The sequence below is a fragment of the Mandrillus leucophaeus genome, unplaced genomic scaffold (genome assembly GCF_000951045.1).
Source record: "Mandrillus leucophaeus isolate KB7577 unplaced genomic scaffold, Mleu.le_1.0 Scaffold146, whole genome shotgun sequence".
Classification (NCBI taxonomy): Eukaryota; Metazoa; Chordata; class Mammalia; order Primates; family Cercopithecidae; genus Mandrillus; species Mandrillus leucophaeus.
Genome location: NW_012101432.1, coordinates 1858614 through 1879080, shown reverse-complemented (window position 1 = coordinate 1879080; position 20467 = coordinate 1858614). Strand labels below are relative to the sequence as shown.

The following is a 20467-nucleotide window of genomic DNA, read 5'->3' as shown; positions in this document are numbered from 1 at the left end:
TCAACTAATATGAGTGACATGGCTCAGTGGGGCTAGGCTGAGGATGACTGGAATTGGAGGCAATGGTGTGACCTCATGATTTTATATATACACATATGGATGAAAACATATATATATATAGTATAGGTATAGGTATGAAATACATATATTTCCTAGTTCTATCTGTTGAGAGGACCTAGAAGCCACAATACTCTAGTTGCAATCAATGGGCACACCTAGCACCCAGATCTTGGATTCAAAATACCATTCTTCAATAAAAGCAACCAGAGCTCTTTGGAGAAATGGCTGATTCCAGGGCTGGGACAAAAGTACAAGATGAGCTTAAAGGAGACCCTACTGACCATATCTAGGACAATCTGAATATCAAAATAGATAATAATAATCATAGCTTGTAATCTATCGAATAAAATAGAAATCCTTAAGTCCATGACATACCTAAGTGAACAAATGAACAAATAAATGGAACAGAAATGCGCTAACTTACAAAAGAAAAATGTCAATTAATAAATGTTGAAAAATGATGAAATTTGAAAATCACCGTTTGGCAGTCATCACTGCAATAACTCTGCCAGATAAGAACCATCAATGGGTGCTAAAACTAGTGGGTAATAGCTTGATGAGGAATAGGATACTTAGTCTCAAATTATCTCTCATAAAATGTTTACTTTGATCACTTGGTTGGGGTAGTATCTGCCAATTTTCATCACTACACGGTGAATTAGTAGTGTTAATTTAACTAACTGTTAATTACCATTAACTTTACAGTGGAAAAAACCAGCAGATTACCTTAGCCAAGAGACCAAAGTTAATTAATACCACCTGTAATGGGCTAAACAGCCATTATGCACCTCTTGAAACCATGCTCTGAGAATATGGCATTATTTCTGCCAAGAATGCATTACCGGAATCTAATCATGAGGATGCATCAGACAATCCTAAACTGAGGACATCCTACAAAGGCCATGAAAGAGAAATAAAGACAGAAGAACTGTCCCAGATGGAAACAACAAAATTCAAAGTATCCTTTAAAGGACAATAGTGAGACAACTGGAAAAATTCGAATGGGCTCTGTGGATTAGATGATACTACTGGATAAACACCAACTTCCTGAAGCTGATGGTTGTAGTGTGTTTATGTAGGACAGTGTCCTTAAGAGTGTCCAAATGTCCTTGTTTTTAGTAAATACATACTTAAGTACTATGGGGTAATAGGGTATATCAGCAACTTACTGTTAAAATAGCCCAGTGGGAAAAGAAAGAGAGAGAGAGATTGAATGATATGGAAAAAGCAATAACATGTTAAAAGCTGAAGAATCGATGTGAGGGATATACAAAAGTTCTTTATACTATTCTTGGAACTTTATTCTAACTTTAAAACTATTTCAAACGTAAAAAACAAAATTATGCCTCCCTATTTTTAAGAAAATCTACTAAAATTTATAGTTTCAGTCTTTTGAAAAAGTTCACAGGATTGCACAGAAGAATCAGATTGTTAAAATAACTCTTTTGAACTAACATTACAAATTCTAACAAAAACTCAAAAGTTTTTATTAATATTCTTAATCCAAAAAATACCGCTTATAAATGAATTAAACAAAAATGAATCTTGTTCTCATAAAGCCTACATTCTAACAAGTTAAAAATATCAGGAGACGGCCAGGCATGGTGGCTCATGCCTGTAATCCCAGCACTTTAGGAGGCCAAGGCAGGCGGATCACGACGTCAGGAGATCGAGACCATCCTGGCTAACACGGTGAAACCCCATCTCTACTAAAAATACAAAAATTAGCTGGGCGAGCTGGCGGGTGCCTGTAGTCCCAGCTACTCGGGAGGCTGAGGCAGGAGAATGGCGTGAACCTGGGAGGCAGAGCTTGCAGTGAGCCGGGATCACGCCACTGCACTCCAGCCTGGGTGACAGAGTGAGACTCCAACTCAAAAAAAAAAAAAAAAAAAAAAAAAATCAGGAGACTCAAGATTTATTGAAAGAGGTTTTAGATATTCAAAGCACCATTTAAGTAAGCGGCAGGTCGTGGGCATAGGGTAGGATGATCCAAGTTTAACTAGTTCTATGGTACACAGCCGTAAACTGAATTTCGTTAGGGCTCATCTTAAGTATTATTGATACAATATATCTGTAAAGTCACCGGTTAGAATAAATAAGAGTATTAAGGAAGATGTCAATATACAAATTAGGACCTAAATCAATAATTGGAGTCCAGAAACAAGGACAAACCATATAATCTCTTCTCAAGATGCTTTATGTCATCATAAACCGTATCAGTTTTAGGACAAACTAATCTTAAACAAATTTCATTAAATACGTAGCATCTTTCTTAGTCGCTTACCCCAGTAAAAGCTCCATATGATTGGGAGAAGTAGAGATGAGCGGCAGGGCCAGATCTACTACGAAGTTCCTTTATTTCTTCTTGAGATTCATGTAACATTCCTAGACACTCCATATTCCTGTCTTGTAACTCGTGCAGCTAAAAGAAAGGATGGTAGTGTACTTTATTGCCTTCCCAAAACAACATTAGGGAAAAAACCCCCAAAACCTTTTGGGATAAGGATTAATTTTATCCAGAGGGCTAGCTAACTTTATGAATATAACTTCAATACAAAGACTAAAACAAACTAAGCAAGAAGAGTATATATATTTTGAGCTACCAGAATTAGGGAGGGGTGTCTTGGCCAAAATTACACATGAATGTGACTTCCTGAAAGTCTGAAACGTAGCTAGACTACCAGAACTGTTAATTTAATATTGAATGCTTCATACCCTTAACAGAGGAAGTATAACAGCTGTAGTCAAGTTAGGTTTAGTATAATACTAATCTTTTTAAAAAAATCACTCTGAAGTCTGTAAGTGACAAGATCAAGAGTCTACAAAGTATTATATACAATGTCAGGGTCCTCAATACTCCTAAACAAGTAGTTTTCGACCCTGGTTTCAGAATCTTCTTTACAACTAGACATACATATCTGATAAAAGAGTACATAATTTTCAGAGTATATTTTAACTATAAAATTTCTTCAAGTGCAGTATATGCCCCAGCTCATCAGAATCACCAGGGTTGAAGATGCTTACTAAAAAATGCAGATTCTAGGCTCTCACACCAGACCACTTGAAGTAGAAGCTCTTGGGATGGTGCCTGGAAATCGCCATTTAAAACTTGCTCTCCCAGGTGATTCTCTCCCCTTCCCTCCTACAAGGTATCACTCTGCTGCCCAGGGTTGAGTGCAGTGGTGTGATTATGGCTCACTGCAGCCTCAATCTTCTGGGCTTAAGCGATCCTTCTACCTCAGTCTCTTAAACAGCGGGGACCACAGGCATGCACCACTACACCTAGCTAATTTTTAAATTTTTTTGTAGAGACAAGGTTTCCTTATGTTGGACAGGCTGGTCTCAAATTCCTGGGCTCAAGCCATCCTCCCACTTTGGCCTCCCAAAGTGCTGGGATTACAGGCATGAGCTACTGTGCCTGGCCCCAGGTGATACTAATGCATGCTAAAGAATCACTAAGTTATATTTAATAAATAAAATTTTATGTAGATAGAAAGTAAGAGATTTTTTTGCTACTTCTCCTGACATACTTGCAAAAAGATTTACTACTAGAAATTATCTTATTTTAAAAACTGTTGAGCTAGTTTAGGTCGACAGGTAAAAGAGTGATATACTCCTAAAGAATCTTATAAAGTTGAAGTTTTCCCTATTAATCAAGAAGAATGTTGCCACGTTACTAGTTTTAGAGACAGGACTTTTAAAATGCTTTATTTATTTAGACGAAGTCTTGCTTTGTTCCACTGCAATCTCTACCTCCTAGGTTCCAGGATTCTCCTGCCTCAGCCTCCTGGGTAGCTGGGATTACAGAGGCCTGCCACAGCTGATTTTTGTATTTTTAGTAGCAACAGGGTTTCACCATGTTGGCCAGGCTGGTCTTGAACTCCTGACCTCAAGTGATCCACCCACCTCGGCCTCCCAAAGTGCTGAGATTACAGGCGTGAGCCACCACACCCAGCCAAAATGTTTTGTCTTAGATCTCATAATTTCATCTTAACCTTTTGCTGTTGCTTTTTAAATTTGGTAATTCCCCTTTGATAATTCTTATTCATGAAGATGAAAGAAACTAGTCATTCTTTCCCCTCCTGAATTATACAAGATAAAGATTTCATTACCTCCATTGTCAGCTGTCGTTGGGCATCTTTGGAAGCTTGCAGGTGAAGTTTTAGTTCTTCCTTCTCAATCACATGCTAACAACACATTAAAAAAGACATGTGAAGCCTTTCCAAGTAAAATATAGTTACTTTTTCTTTTTTTTTGAGACAGAGTCTCGCTCTGTCACCCAGGCTGGAGTGCAGTGGTGTGATCTCGGCTCACTGCAAGCTCCGCTGCCTCCCAGGTTCACGCCATTGTCTTGCCTCAGCCTCCCAAGAAGCTGGGACTACAGGCGCCCGTCACCATGCCTGGCTAATTTCTTTGTATTTTTAGTAGAGACGGGGTTTCACTGTGTTCACCAGGATGGTCTCGATCTCCTGACCTTGTGATCCGCCTGCCTCGGCCTCCCAAAGTGCTGGGATTATAGGCGTGAGCCACCGCACCTGGCCAAATATAGCTATTTTCTTTCTTATAAAGACATGTGAAGAATTTCTCTCTAGGGTATCATCTTAGAGCCTATAAAAAGCTAACTTTTCAAAAGCTAAATAAGATGGGCATTCAAATACAAAGCCTATGAAGGTGTTCAGAGGACAATGGGCATGAGTCAATAATTTATACCACTTTCTGAGGAAGCGCTAATCCCATTTTACAAAGAGAAATGGTGACTTGAAAGTACTTATTCATGATATATTGTATGACGTAAAGATGATTAAAACAGCAATCAGGGCATTTTAAAAGGGCAGGGACCATGTTTATTTTGCTTACTATATCTAGCACTTAGTATGGTGTAAGATACTATGTCAGTGCTTAACAAATATCTGTTGAATGAATGAAAAACCTACTTCTTTAAGTTTATGCTGAAGGTCTACAATCTGTGACAAAAGAGAGGAAATCTCTTCTTGGTATCGAATCAGCTCATCACTCTTCCCTGACAATTCTTCAGTCATTCTGGACATCTGAGCATTTGTTTCACCTTGGAAGCAAAAAATATATTTTTTTAATTAATATAAATGCAGAGAAGGAGTTGGCAAACTATGACTTGTGAGCTAAATCTTGTTTTATAACAAGCACTGAACTGTTGTGAATATATTTTTCTTTAACATAAAAAAAAAAAAAAAATCCAGAGAAACCAATAGAGAAAAATAAAGGTTCTTCTGAAATAGGCTAATGCTGGGAATCGAACAGGAGTCAATGAAGCTAAAAAGAGAGATGACTTATAAAGGCAAGGAGGCTAAGGGTTTTGCTTCAATCCTTTTCTTTATGAAAATGGTATTTGCTCAATCTTTTTCTTTATGGAGGAAAGAGGGCTGAAAGGAGAGCAAGTGCAAAGAGATAATCTCATTCATTTCTTTGAGAACTCTTTAGGGACATAAAATCCCACAAGCAATGAAAATTCATCTTAACAAATCTAACAAAGGAACATTTCCAGAATGGAACAGTCACAATCTATGACAGAATGTGATAAAGCTATGGAAATGCTTCTGTAGGAGACAGACTTTCAGGCATACCCCTTTCAGGGATACATGGCAAACTGAGTAAAGCCCCTAGAGCAATTATTATAGCCTGGCCTTCTTACATGCACATAAAATAGAGCCTTTAAAATTCCACTAGGAATTTATTCACTCTCTATTTCATATGAAAAATTTGATATGTAAATACAAGCAGAAAAGCTACTTCTCAGTGTCATATAAAGCTATTTAAAAATTGACAGACAGCCTCTAACATTTCAAAGGATGGCAATACGGAGGCAGGAGATCTGGATCTGAGAGCTCTTGGGCAAGTCATTTCCTGTATTTTAAGGTGTAAAAGGAGGATAGTGGATTCATGGTGGAGGAGAAAATTCAATTTATATTCCTTCTGGTTCTCTAATATTCTGCTATTCTAAGATATCACATTTTGAAGCCCATAGCCCAAATGAATTGATGATATTATCTATCATATCATTGCTTTCAACGTAAAAGGCTATATACAGTAGTCCCCTCTTATCTGTGGGGGATACATTCCAGGACCAGCAGTGGATATCTGAAACCACAGATAGTACTGAACTCTACACTATATATATTATGTGTTTTCCTAGGAATAAATAACTATGATAAAGCTTAATTTATAAATTAGGCACAGTAAGAGGTTAATAACTAGTAATAAAACAATTATAACAATATTCCAGCACCCTTTGGGGCCATTACTAAGTATAATAAGGGTTACCTGAACACAAGCACTGCAATATTGCGATAATTGACCTGGTAACTGACGGCTACTGAGAGATGGTTACTAAGTGACTGACAGGCAGGTAGTATATACGGCGTGGAGATGTTGGACAAATGGATGATTCATATCCTGGGAAGTATGGACTAGGATGGCACAACATTTCATCATGCTACTCAGAATGGCTCGCGATTTAAAACTCATGAATTGTTTATTTCTGGAATGTCTGATTTAATATTTTCAGACTGCAGTCCGGGCCATGGTTAATGGAAACAATGAGAAGTGAAACTGCAGGTAAGGGATGACTGTTGTATTTACGGAGAAATTAAATATCTTTCTCCAGTGAAGCCAATCTTTTTCCAACTGATGTTTTAAAAAATTAGTTAACATTACCTCAAACTAAAACATACTCCTTTAAAGAAACATAACTGGCACTTTATGCTCATTGATTGATAGGTTTTATGCCATCATTTAAGCCCTGGCTCTGCCACTTATCAGTTTTCTGACTTTGGCAAATCATCTTCCTCTATAGGACTATTTCCTCGTCAACAACATGAGCGCTTTGGTTCCTTTCACTCTAACATGCTATAACTTACTTATGAAACATAGGTCTGTAATGATAACTGCAATTTGAAACAAATATATTTCTTAAAAATACATATGGTATCTTATTTAGGGTTGTAGGCTCAATGTGATATTCCAAGATTTTCAGTAACCATTTAAAATTGTTTCTTGAGATGCTTCTACTGAAACCAGTGATCTAACTTCTGAGGTGGAGATACCCTACCAAAGAATTGTCCAAAAGGTACAAAAGAGAGTGTAATACTCACGAAGTTCTTTAACACAGTCGCTGACAAGTTGTTGTTCCTTTTCTTCATAGGTAACAGTTTCTGTCTTTATGTGACAAGCCTTCAAGAAAAAAAATCAGTATGTGACAATACCTCCTACTGATTTTACAGAAATAACTACAAAAACCTTTAATTCTCATTTGAAGACTAAATTTCATCACTTACAAAGGAAAAAACCCAACAACCTGTTCATACATCTCTACCTGGCTAATCCCTGGCCTTGGCTAAAATGATCCTTGCTTAAGTAGGACTTCCTCGATGCCCATACTATACAAGTTCACAGAATCTTATAGATTTCTGACATAGCTCTTATCACAGTTGTAACTACTTAGTTACTTGCGTAAACTCCACAAGATACATTTTCTATCCTGTGACTTTCACTATTGTACTGTCAACCTGCTACTAACCACTTTTCAGTGGGATATAAGAACAATGGAAGGCAAGGCAAATACAGCTCCTTGTCCACGATGCTCTAATTGGAGTGCCAATAGCAAATCCTTACTTATGCCGTATTTCACCTCAATAGTACCTGGACGTGAACTTTATAGCCTTTAAAGTAAAGGAAAATGGGAATTAGGTTGAACGTACCTTGGATCGAAGAGCCATATTCTCTTCTTCCAGTTCCTTGAGCTTTTCTTGCAGCATTTCCAACTGCAGCAACCCTTGAGATAAGCTAAAGGACTCATTGAACCGAAGAGGTGTAGAACAGCTGGAATCAGTTTCACTTTCTTCAGAGGCAATGGAGACAATTCGAAGTAACTCATCTTTCTTGGATAGCTCATGCTGCAGCTGATTAACCTGTCCATATAAAATGCTTGATTTTCATGTTCTTTATTTTGCATTATTTACAGCAATATAGTTTCTAATTCATGGAACAATTATTTTTCATCATAAAACAAAATCACAAAATCAGCTGCTCGGTTTTACTGACTAATGCAACAAGTACTAAAAAGAGAGTAATAAACCCCAGATATCTCCTAAGTTACAATTTTAGAGCATTAGTTCAATAGTATAGCTTTTTTTCTACCCTAGGTGAGAAGAAAAGCTAATTTTCATATTGTATATATGATAGGAATATAGGAGAAAAATTCACCTAAGATAATAATACAGTCATAGTTGAAAACACGACAAAACTGAAAAACCTTCAAAGTATCAGAATAGATCCCTACTTCAAATTGTTGTCATAAGGGCTTGTAATTTTAAGATGTATATCACTGTGCATGTCTTCCTAGTACTGATTTTAGTTCTAGGAACAAATAGTTTCAATCTAAAGGCTTGAATGTTATAATCCATAATGCATTCATAAAATGCAAATGAAACCAGATAAAAATAACAAGTTACAGAAAATTTGAAATGTAACCATTCGAGTTAATAATAAATCAGTTCTTACTATAGAGGTTTATTGCTATGGAATAAATATATTTTCAAAGTTTCTTTTTCCTTTCTTCCTTTGTTTGATTTTTGAATAAAGATGCCAAGATATTTGGGTAACTATTTTTTAAAAATAAATTTCAGATAAGATCACACACAAAGTCTACACAAAAGGGTATGGACAATTTTAATATCTAAGCAGGGTGCCACAGGTATTACAGATACTTAATATAGACTTTAAGTTGACCAAGGTAGTCATGTGAGTTCTCCTCTGTACAATTAACATTTAATTTCTCTACTGATTAGTTTAATGGACACCGACAAACTCAACAAGTACTGGTGCTATTTATCTATTGTCATCGTCTCAGGGACACCTAGGAAAATAAATTTTCAACTGCATAAAACCTAATTATTTCATGCTGCAGATATTTGATCAAAGGCTTACTTGATCAAAGGCTTGTCCCAATTGCTCCTCCAGGGATTCATTCTGCTCAGATAAGACATGGTTCCGCTTTAAGAGAGCTTGTCCAATTCGAGCAGCGAGTTCCAGATCACGATCTCTCTGTTAAAATACCAAATACACCCTTTTTTTGAGTATAAACAAGATTACATGGCAGTTCAGAAATGCTGTGGTCAGTTTTGGTAAAATCAAAAGCAATGTTCTAAAAAGCATCAAGATTCATTTTAATGCCCGGATACCACAAATAAACACAGGCTCTGGCACACAGGTAGTGCTTTAAACGTTGGTCAAAGGGATGACCATCACTGTTCTAAATGAAAGAGGACATCCCTTTTCTTGATATCAGGTGAGATTTATTGATCATCCTAGTAAATTAAGAGTCTAGCAACCCAAACTTTAAACTTACAATTTTTGGGAATTGGAAAATGAACATAGTCTTTAAAAATGAGGATGGGGTCTGTACAGTAATAGCTCAACAAATATTTGTTGAATGCAATTGTGTATCAAGCATGGTAATGATACAGAATTAGGTATTTAAGATACGGATCAGGTGGGTATGTAAAAAAAGAGTTCCATTTAGGGCAAAGCTATGTGCATTCAGCAGCTTAGAGGAAAGTGCAGCCAAGAGCTCTGTTGCCAACTGGTTCAAGAGTGATGATATGAAATAAAATAGGAGGTAAAAGACTGCAAATTTTGAGGCCACAGGATTCTGCCTAGAGTATAGAGAAGAAAGAAGTCTAAAGAAGCTGGTGGTAATCATGCAGGGAAGTCTGTAGAAAAGTCAAGCAATAGGCTTCCACCCAGAGTTATTATTTCTGGACAGATAGTGATACTTGGCAAGGGCATCGGAATTCCATCTGCGTGGTAGTGGTGAAGACTGTATTCTGTAGGAGAGAAAACTGTCAATATACATCTCACTGCCTTGTATGTGATCTACTTACAGTAATTATTATATAAATAAAATTAAGCTTCTATCCTTTCTCTCCATAGGCATATGAAAATTGAGGGATTATCTCCACATTTTTAAGGCTCATTTTAAATATACACTAAGCGACATACATAGAAATCATTCTGGAGAGCTGGGGGTAGGGGGAGAAGGATATGTTAGAGAAAGACTGTCTTCAATAAGATCAACTGAAACAGGTACAAAGGGAGACCTCTACTGATTGCCAACTAGAGGATATACACTATATATCAAAAATGCCATAGACAAAGTGAGCTCAAATCATAGCCCAAACTAAAAGTAAAAAGGGGAGATATTCCAAACCGTAGGTATTGATTTGCAATGATAATGATACTGCTTTCTGAATGAGCAGCTCTGCTGTAGGGTAAGTAACAGCAGGGGTTATTTTAAAATGATTATTTTTTTTTAAAGATTAATGCTTTTCTAGGAAGGGGAGGCCAGCCACCACCATTAAATAAATAATTAACTATAAATCCTCTATAGCATCATCACAATAATAAACTTCAGGAAACATTCTACTTTGAAATGTCAGTTGTTCCAGTAGTAACAACCTTATACAAAATAACCCAGAGCACATACAACATTTTCCATTTGATGTGCAAATTTGATCCTCAAGTTTTACCTTTTTGTACTGGAGAAAGAAAAGATATTCCTACCTCTGCCAGGAGATGTGTAACCATGTCGATGTCATTGTAAGTTTTGGTCATCTGCTCCACCCTGTCTGTGCCTAGAACTAATATAGTTAAAAACAACTATTTATAGGCTTTAGCAATAATGGAAAAATTTAAATATTAATAAGAATTGAGAGATAACAACAACAAAAACCTCAGGTTTTTACAAAAAGTCATTCAGGAGAATAAAAATATATGTGAAAAAAAGGAATGTTTCATGTATTAGACACTCAAGAAATAGTCCAATCATTACAAACAAAGTGCATATCATACAATAATTAAGAAAGTATCAAATGATCATAAGGCAGTCACATCTTGACTATCTCCTACTTCCCTGGTAAGACAGGAAGTTTGGGACACTCACTTATGAGAATGATGGCTGGGAGAATGGATTGTTACTGATAGATTTACAGTCTAATCTAAATTAAAGTTACTAACGGGTATTAGTGAGGGGTTATACTGTCACAAAGGAATTTAATTGGAATTCTGCTGTGATTATCTTAACCATCTATGATCATCTACCACATGAGCTAATGTAAACAAGGAACAGGACTTGTAGGACTTTTTCTGGTTCTGTTATGAACCATTATTCCTTTAAGCTTAATTAAAAACCCTTTATCTGTATAAAAATCTTTCTCCCATCCAGGTCTCAGCTATAAAATAAATTGCATGCTACATTATCAGTTGTATAATTCAAGCCCTGTATTTCTACACTTCACAAATTCAGGAATTGTCAATATACCTGGATAATTTAGTTCAAAAGAGAAGGGCAAATATGACTCCAATGATTCCAGTCACACTAAACAGTATCTTAAAGTTAATAATGCATAACAAAAGAGGGCTCTTTTGACTTTGAACATGATATGTTACTGCAGAACATAAATCTGTGTTTGACTTAGACTGCTTTTATTACAACTAGTTTGCCTTGAAGTGTGAAAAGGACAGGGGTTTTGGAGTAGAAAAGCTGAATTCATAAATTTTAGGGAGCTGGAACAAGTCATTTAACCCTTCTGAGATTCAGATAATAAATATGGAGGCGATAACACATCTCATGAGGTTATTAAGAAGATCAAATATGATAATCTACTGAGCAATAAATTATTCGGTAAACTGCTAAGTATCATATAACTGTTTATAATTACTACTCCTAAACAGAACTGGTAGGTATGAAATGATCCTGACTTTATATTCTTTGAGTTGGCAGTAATTCGTAGTTCCATAGTCCCATCTTAACACTTTAGGGTATCCAAAACACTGAGTATGAAGGGATATCATTAGATATGTTTTACTTTTATCTGAGCTTTTTATTTTCTCCCTAGCACCACTGACTAAAATGAATCTGGGAATTACCTATAGCTTAATTATTAATAACAGCCTTATTCCTAGTTAAAAGTAAAACAAAGTGCTGGCTTGATGGTAATGAGGAGATAACTAAAAAAGATTTAAACTGAAAATATAAAAACTTTTCTTAAAACCTAGAAATAAACATTTGTACTCCAAAAGAATTTATATTTACAAATAGAGAAACTAACACAATGATTTTGCCACAGTGATAAGGGAAACAGACTTTTGGGCCTAAGGAATAGACACAGTATAATTTGGTAGCATAGCGGGAACAAAGGATTAAATAATTAAGGCAAATACTTACAGTGAATGGTCTCCTCTACTTCTGGTCTCAATAACAACATTAGGAGAAAAATATAAAATCAACATATCCATGCTCTAAACTAATTACAGAAAACCAGACAATGGTTGTAAACCCAAATGTAGTATAGAGCAATGGCTCTTAACTCCAGATTCTGATTTAATTAATTTCAGGGAGCCCTATGGCGCTGGTAGTATGTAGAAGATTCCCAGGTGTTGAAAATGACGTGGAGCCAGGAATTAAAATCACCAATCTAGGGTTAACACCCAAAGCAAAAATCAGGCATCCTATAGACTCAGTTAAAACCAGTTTTTATACAACTAGTTTAAAAAACACACGACATGATTGACCAGAGTTAAAGATGAAGTGGCAGATTTAACTTGGAGTAAGACTAGTAAGCTAAGGATATAAAAAACAACTGTGAACCACAAGTCATATATGATGAAAGGGGAATAAAAAAATGAAGGACACAGTAACACAGTAAAGAAATGTTTAGAATAAAATATGTTTTAGTAAGGAGGAATGAAAATATATTTCCTATAAATGCTTACCATCTGTTACAGCATAAAAATTTAAAGCTGAACCTTAAGAAGTTATCTAGTTTAATGATCTTACTTTCCTGTATGAGGAATCTTCTCTGAGAGAAATTATGTGGCACGTTCAAGACCGCGAAGAAAGTTATTAGTGGCAAAGCTAGGATTTTACTATGGAGATGATGAGATGATAATAACGCTCATCTCACAAGGTCATTAGAAAAAACTCAGATGATTTAAGAGTCCAGTAATGAGCTCTTTCCACTTTGCTACTGTTTCTGCCGCAGCCCCACTAAGAACATAAAAAAGTCCTTGTCGAATGAAATACCAGCATATACATCTGTGAATGCATGTTATGTAATAAAACAGCATAGATCCCAATTTTGCTTTTAAAAGTGTGAGCATATCTATAAATATCTATATTGAAGAGAGCCTGGAAGGATATACATTAAAATGTTAATGTAGTTATCTCTGGGTAAGGATTATGGCTGATCTGTTTTCTTTTCAGTGTTTTGCCAATTTTCCATAAAGAACAAATGTTATCTTTCCAAACAGAAAAAAACCCAGAAAACAAAAAACAAACAAAAAAAACTCCACAAAAACCCAGCAACCCTTGTTAAAAAGTTTCAAAAAGCAAAAATGAACTTTAAAATGCCTAAGTATTTGTTATGGCAAAGAAGTTATATAGTGCAATCAGAATTTTCAAATTCTTACATTGTATGCGCAGCCTAGATACTACCAACTCACAAAAGCTGGGCCTCTTCAATCGCACAGAAAGATGTCAGGCACAAAACAGAAAGGAACACAATGGATTTTTCTCTCTGCAGTGGAATCAGTTTTGTCTTCTCTTCCTTAACACAACACTCCTGATAAAGACATGCTGCTTGGAACGATTCCAAAAGTACTCAGGGCAAAACTCTTAAGTGTTTAATGTCTTGGCTTTTAGACATTGTAATTAAATGCTTCAAAAAGCACAGACTAGTTCTTCATCATAATTCTGTAACCAAGAAGGTAGAGATAGCCAAGCAGGTTGTCTTTGTTAAAATCAATCCTATCAAAACATATTTTCCCTTCAGTTTTCAGTTGTTGAAAATATGTTAAATGATACAGAAATTAGCAACGATCCTTGCTTATTTCCAGACACGCACTTTCCTAACTCTCTAAAAAAGTATTTATACATCAGGGAGATGATAAGATATTTTTACAAAACAATTTTGCAACTTGTTTCCAGAGGTTGTTAATTAATGTGCAATATTTTTGGTGTAATATTTGGAGAATCTAATGTTCCTGAAAATATGGGGTGGGAGTTTAACATACATAAGCACTTCACTAATCCTTACTTTATGTTCTAGCCCTGCATAATTTCACAGTAACCGGCTCAATCTCAGATTATTTTCAGGATGGGAAACACCGTTGATAATCCATTCTAGTATCTGCCATTTACATGAGATGGTGCTTGATAGTTCTCTCATACGTCCCTTTTCAAGATCTAAAGTTTTTATCCCAATTATTGAATTCCAAAAAGAATTCTAATCCTGCAGCACTCTCCAATGTTCTCACACCAAAACCAACAAAACCAACAACAAAAAAATAGAAATGAAACACAAACAGTGCCCACATGGCATAGTAAAAGCTACAATAGCTCCTGACAACTACAGACCGGTCCTGAGGTTTTAACCCTAAAGAAGCGACCACAGCCATTGCTGCTACGATACAGCAAACATTTCTGCCTTCAAAATGACTGAGAGAAACTGATGATACACACCATCTAGGGCAGTCTTTCTCAACAGGATTCCAGGGCAGAATCAGGCCCTACAGACCATTTGAATGACAATTTTCTCAATTCTCCCAAGGACTGTACAAAGCTAGTATCTGATGCATGGATGATAAGGCAATCCATTGTATAAACGCTAAGTGTCTTAGAGTATATAGCTTAATTCTCTTGTGGAACCGAAGGAGAGAGTTTATCTAGGGGAAAAATAAATCTGCTAACCTCTATGACTGGGCTTATGGTTAACACTTCCTGAACTTCATCTGTCATACGTCCTTTTCTGCCAGTACCGGTTAATAATTTTTGAGGGCAGAGCCTGAGGAAAAGTATACCTACTAACTGGAAGTAATAACTTCTATGACCATATTTGTCTGCAAAATTATACACTCTCCCCAATTCCTTAATTCTCCTATTAATGTCAGTGTGAAATGGCCATTTACTTTGGTTGGCAATGCTTTGTATCAGTGGTTCTCAAACTTGAGTGTGCATCAGTATCACCAGGAAGACTCTTTAAAACACAGACAGCTAGGACTGTCTCACTCCCAGAGTCTCTGATTTTGTAGGTGGAGTAGGGGACCCAAGTATATGAATTTCTAACAATTTCTCAAGTGACATTGATTACAGGGGTCCACACTTTGAGAACCACTGCCTAAAATAAAACTTAGATAATCAATCATTTTTCCCCCTCTTATGCTTTAGGAAGTGGTAAAGCTGATGATCCTCTATTACCAAATAAAACCCCCTGAAAGAATCATGTTTCTAACATTAGCCTTTAAATGAATAAATGGTACAGTCTGTAACGTGTTCTGATTGCACGGCTCCCCCACAGCTCACTCTGGGACTCAGTCTTAATAAAATCAAGAAAACCCTGGGGTGGCCTGTTCCGCAGGTAAAACGCTTTTTGACCATCTTAAACTTTACATGTGTGTGGCAGGGACTGGGATGGATTGATTGATTTTTTTGCCCACTCATTGCTCTCCCAATGTTCTATCTTAAAAGTAAACAATCTCTTTCTGGATTCAGAGAACTACCCACTCTTCCCCATTTCTTGTGAGATAGGCTCCGAAGCTCAAATGCTGGCTACGTTTCCTTCCAAATCACTATCTTCTCACAGCTCTTTCAATTTCTTTGTGTTATATAAGAAAGAAAGTGCCTTTGCCTGTGCCGCCTTTTTACTACGTGTTAAAATTCATTTTAATAAGCACAAGTATCCACTGGCATGTGAGAGGAAGAGATATGCCCAAAGTAACTCAGGGAGCTGAGCTCTAGGATGGTCTGCCAGGGTACATCGTAATTATTCAAAACCACAAATCTCGAAATCTCAGAGGGATAGAAAACTGTGGGAAAGGGTGAGAGAATGTGTTGTATCTTCCTTTTTAAACTTTGGTCAATTTGCTAAATAAAATAAATCATTTAGCTTTTACATTCACAAGGTGTAAATGCATAATGAAGTTTATAAGTGATTTAACCATTAACCTTTAAAATAACAGTGGAATTTAAAGTACAGTGCAAAGGTAAATTATCAGTATCATCCTAGCTTATTTGTTTCACGATCTTAGGTATATCATGTATAGTTCAATTTTCAAACTGTTGAAGTGAAAATAGTACCATTACACTAAAGAAATAGGATAGTTTTCCAGAACCCTGAAGTATGGGTCAGTATCATCCTATTAATCTCAAGTTTTAGATTGCTCCCTTGGACACTATCATTTTGTAAAAAGTCTTGGAAAGTATTTTAAATTTTGCCTTTTATTTTCTAGGCTTTTTACTTATAATTCATCCTAAAAGTTAACTCCATTAAATCATGATCTAAGACTACTTTCTAGCTATAGTTTTGCCGCTCAGTAGCTGAGAGGACAAAGAACAAATAAACTGAAGGGCACTTTCTGTGACACTTTATCAAAATAATGACAAACTAAATTTATCCAGATGAAATTGCAGTTTGAAAGTTCTTGGCAATTTAGGCCGGGTGTGGTGGCTCACACCTGTAATCTCACCACTCTGGGAGGCTGAGGTGGGCGGATCACAAGGTCGGGAGTTCAAGACCAGCCTGACCAACATCGTGAAACCTCGTCTCTACTAAAAATACAAAAATTAGCTGGCATGGTGGGGTGCGCCTGTAATCCCAGCTACTCAGGAGGCTGTGGCAGGAGAATCGCTTGAACCTGGGGGGCAGAGGTTGCAGTGAGGTGAGATCGTGCCACTGTACTCCAGCCTGGGCAACAGAGCGAGACTCTGTCTCAAAAAAAAAGAAAAGAAAGTTCTCAGAAATTTAAACACTCAAGGAACAAAGGGAACCAGAAATAAGAAACACTGTTCCTTCTAAAAACGATTTTCCAGAAAAATCTCAAGCAAGCAAATTCTCAAACTAAAATGTCAAGAAAACCTTTGGAGCCTTAATTTAACTTAATTTAGCTATTTAAAAGAAATATTAAGGACAAAAACACAATTGTATTTGGGCTTCTTGATATTTCAGTTTCTGAAATAATGTTTATACATTATTTATATTTATACATCAAAAACAATCTGGCATTAAAACACTACAACACTCACTGGGCTTCTTGATATTTCAGTTTCAGCTGAAACAATGTTTATAATTTTTTTTGAGTAGTAATAAGTTCTAAGAAACGACTAGAAAAAAATTCTAGGAAACTAGTGCTAAAAACAAGTTAATGATTATGATGAAAATGAGTATTGCACAATAGTCATTCTCCAACAACAATCTGGCATTAAACACTGAAGCACTCACTGGGAAAATGTCTAGGATCTGATGTAATCACCTACTTAATTCTAATTAAAGGAATTTCACAAACATATCAATATTGAACTCATAAGATTTTATTATATATCCTGATAGCTACTGTGCACAAAACATTTTTTACCAAATGAATTTTTAGAAAAGTAATTTCAGCCTTAATGCAGATTTTTGGGATAAAATCAAATGCAAAAAGTCTCCATACCTCGAAGTTCAAAAATTTCCTTGTCTTTTCTAATAGCTTGGTGTAAAACAGACCTATTTTTAGGACAAATCTGGCTCAGTCTCTCACTTAGGAATCCTTAAATAATAAATATTACTATGTAGTATATATTTATTTATCCTGGCATTATTAAAACTTCTTATGTATCTAAGAACTATGCTTAATTATGCTGACATAATTCTTGTGACTGTGTTTAATAAAGATGTTAATAAAGATAAAAGTCAAAAGCTGATAGCTTAGGATACCAAACTACTGGGATAATAAATGTTGACAGTTATAAAGGAATATTAAAATTTTAAATCACTTCGCTTTTTAAAAAGTTCCCTTTTCTACTCAGTCTGAGGAAAATATCAAGTCATGAAAACATCTAAGTATGTTTGCAACACTGGACACTGAGAGTCCTAAGGATGACAAACTTTCTGCATTCAGATGTAACACAGAATTATCTCTTCCTGTGAAATCAGTTCACATGAAAGTAGGTATACACTGAACAATGGCTATTAAACATCAATGCTTTAAAAATCGATAGCAAGATACCCATGATCATTACTTCAATGCACAGACTAAAAGAGTAAAAAAATACTCACTCATATAGCGGAAAGTCTCTTCAGCAAGGACTGGAGAGAGGGCATCAGATGCATGTTGCTGCTGGTGTGGAGACTGAGTCCAGTCTTGATTTTCATATAGAAAGAGAGTGTCTACTTTTAGCCTATACTGTGGTAGTTGTTCTTCTAGCAGACTCACCAGCTCAACTTCAGGGAGATCCTCATTGGAGCAGACATCTGAAGAGGAGAGTCTATGTAAATGAATCCAATATATTTCAACTTCTACTAGGCTACAAATTATGAAAATTAGTTTTTCTAAAGTAGGATAACCAAAGAAATACTAGACAAGATCATTTCTCCACTGATTTTTATTAGTATATCCTAGTAGTATAGTTTTTTTTTCTTTTAGTAAGAGAACTTCTAAAGTAAAAATGATGGCATACATTTTTTTGACAGTAATTTTTAAAAAGTATTTTTAATTGACACAAAATAATTGGATATATTTATGGGGTACATGTGATATTTTGACACCTGTATACAATGTATAATGATCAAATCAAGGTAACTAGCACATTCCTTACCTCAAGCATTTATCATTTCTTTGCATTGAGGACATTCAAAATCCTACCTTTTATCTGTTTGAAAATATACAACAAATTATTGCCAAGTATAGCCACCCTATGGTGCTAAAGAACACTGGAACTTATTCCACCTATCCAGCTGTAATTTTGTATCTGTTAACCAACATCTCCTGATCCCTCCTTCCTGCTACCCTTCCTAGCCTCTAGTAATCACTACTCTACTCTCTACTTCTAGATCAACTTTGTCAGCTTCCACATGAGTGCGAACATGCAGATACCACAAATCTGAATTATATACTATCTAAATATATTGCTTAGTGACTATAACTATGTTTTTTTATTTTTAATTTTTTAATTTTTAAATTTCAGGTTCAGGGGTACATGTGCAGGTTTGTTATACAGGTAAACTCATGTCATGGGGGTTTGTGGTACAGATTATTTTGTCACCCAGGTACTAGGCCTAGTAACCCAACAGTTATTTTTTCTGATCCTCTCCCTCTTCCCACCCTCATCCCTCACATACGCCCGTCTGTTGTTCCTGTCTTTATAACTATGCTTTTAAAGTTTAGAATTAATTTGTAGAAATTTCATATTTTCTTCCTATCAACCTATTTAGTACTGTTTAAAAGAGGTCTATGTCTCTGAAGCAGCGGCAGGCTGCTTAATTTTTAAACAGTATTTTTAACTGACACAAAATAATTGGATATATACTTTCTAAAAACAAAGTGAAAGGGGTCTGATCTCAACTTACATGCTTGGGGGAAAAAGCAATACAAAGCAACCAGCAGAAAATAGTTTCAAAGGGATAAAATGATATGTTCTTTAATAACAAAATTTGAATTCTGTGGATGATTCTTCAAAATCTGGAAAAATTACATTTTAGTATATTCTCATAGTCACTAAATGTTTTTAAAAATAGCATTAAATTTTACTGAGCACTGGCACTGAAATAAGTACTTTATCATTTTTATTTTAAAGAAATGGTACATCTAAATCTCAAAACATGTGAGGTGAAGAAAATCGGAAAGGGGAGGGAGGAGGGAAAAAAAGTTTCCTCTAAAAAATCTTCTCTATCCTTCACATAACATAAATTTAATATGGTATAGCGATAGTTCTGGTCTGAGTCCTGACTCTACACATACCACAATGTGACACTGGGTAAGTTACCTCAATTCTAACCCTCAGTTTCCTCATCTGTAAAATGGAGAAGGTACTTACCTCCTAGGTTATATGAATTAAATGAGACAAATGCATGAAAAATACTAGTATTTAGTACAATGCCTTGCACACTCTGGAGGCACTCTATCAATGTCAGTTTCTTTTTTTTTTATTTTTAGAGAAGTAAAGTTTATTACATTTGAAACAATACAGCAGAAATCTCAAAAGTTTACCCATTAAATACAGTTTAATTCTTACAAATCTCCTTTTGAAAATGCAATTCACCGTGTTAGCCAGAAACTAGCCGGGCGAGGTGGCGGGCGCCTGTAGCCCCAGCTACTCCGGAGGCTGAGGCAGGAGAATGGCATAAACCCGGGAGGCGGAGCTTGCAGTGAGCTGAGATTAGGCCACTGCACTCCAGCCTGGGCGACAGAGCGAGACTCTGTCTCAACAACAACAACAACAACAACAAAAAAAAGAAAATGCAATTCATATATGCTGCAACCTCAGAAGTTTGAATTTGAAATGAAATATGAAGTTAGTAGTCAGGGAAGTCACATCAGAGTGCTTTGTCAAATATCCAAA

The 20467-nt window shown here is 35.9% G+C and overlaps 1 protein-coding gene across 1 annotated transcript in view; it reads right to left on the bottom strand.

Annotated features, from left to right (window-relative positions):
- The window catches only part of TRAK2 (trafficking protein, kinesin binding 2), a 77765-nt gene that overhangs the window by 14613 nt on the left and 42685 nt on the right, over positions 1-20467 (bottom strand). Inside the window, exons 3-10 of the mRNA XM_011974498.1 lie at positions 18186-18380; positions 10657-10733; positions 9022-9138; positions 7794-8003; positions 7188-7266; positions 4995-5125; positions 4173-4247; positions 2345-2482 (exon numbers count right to left, since the gene is read on the bottom strand). Coding sequence (XP_011829888.1) covers positions 2345-2482; positions 4173-4247; positions 4995-5125; positions 7188-7266; positions 7794-8003; positions 9022-9138; positions 10657-10733; positions 18186-18380 — 1022 coding nt within the window. The remainder of the gene's footprint in view (positions 1-2344; positions 2483-4172; positions 4248-4994; positions 5126-7187; positions 7267-7793; positions 8004-9021; positions 9139-10656; positions 10734-18185; positions 18381-20467) is intronic.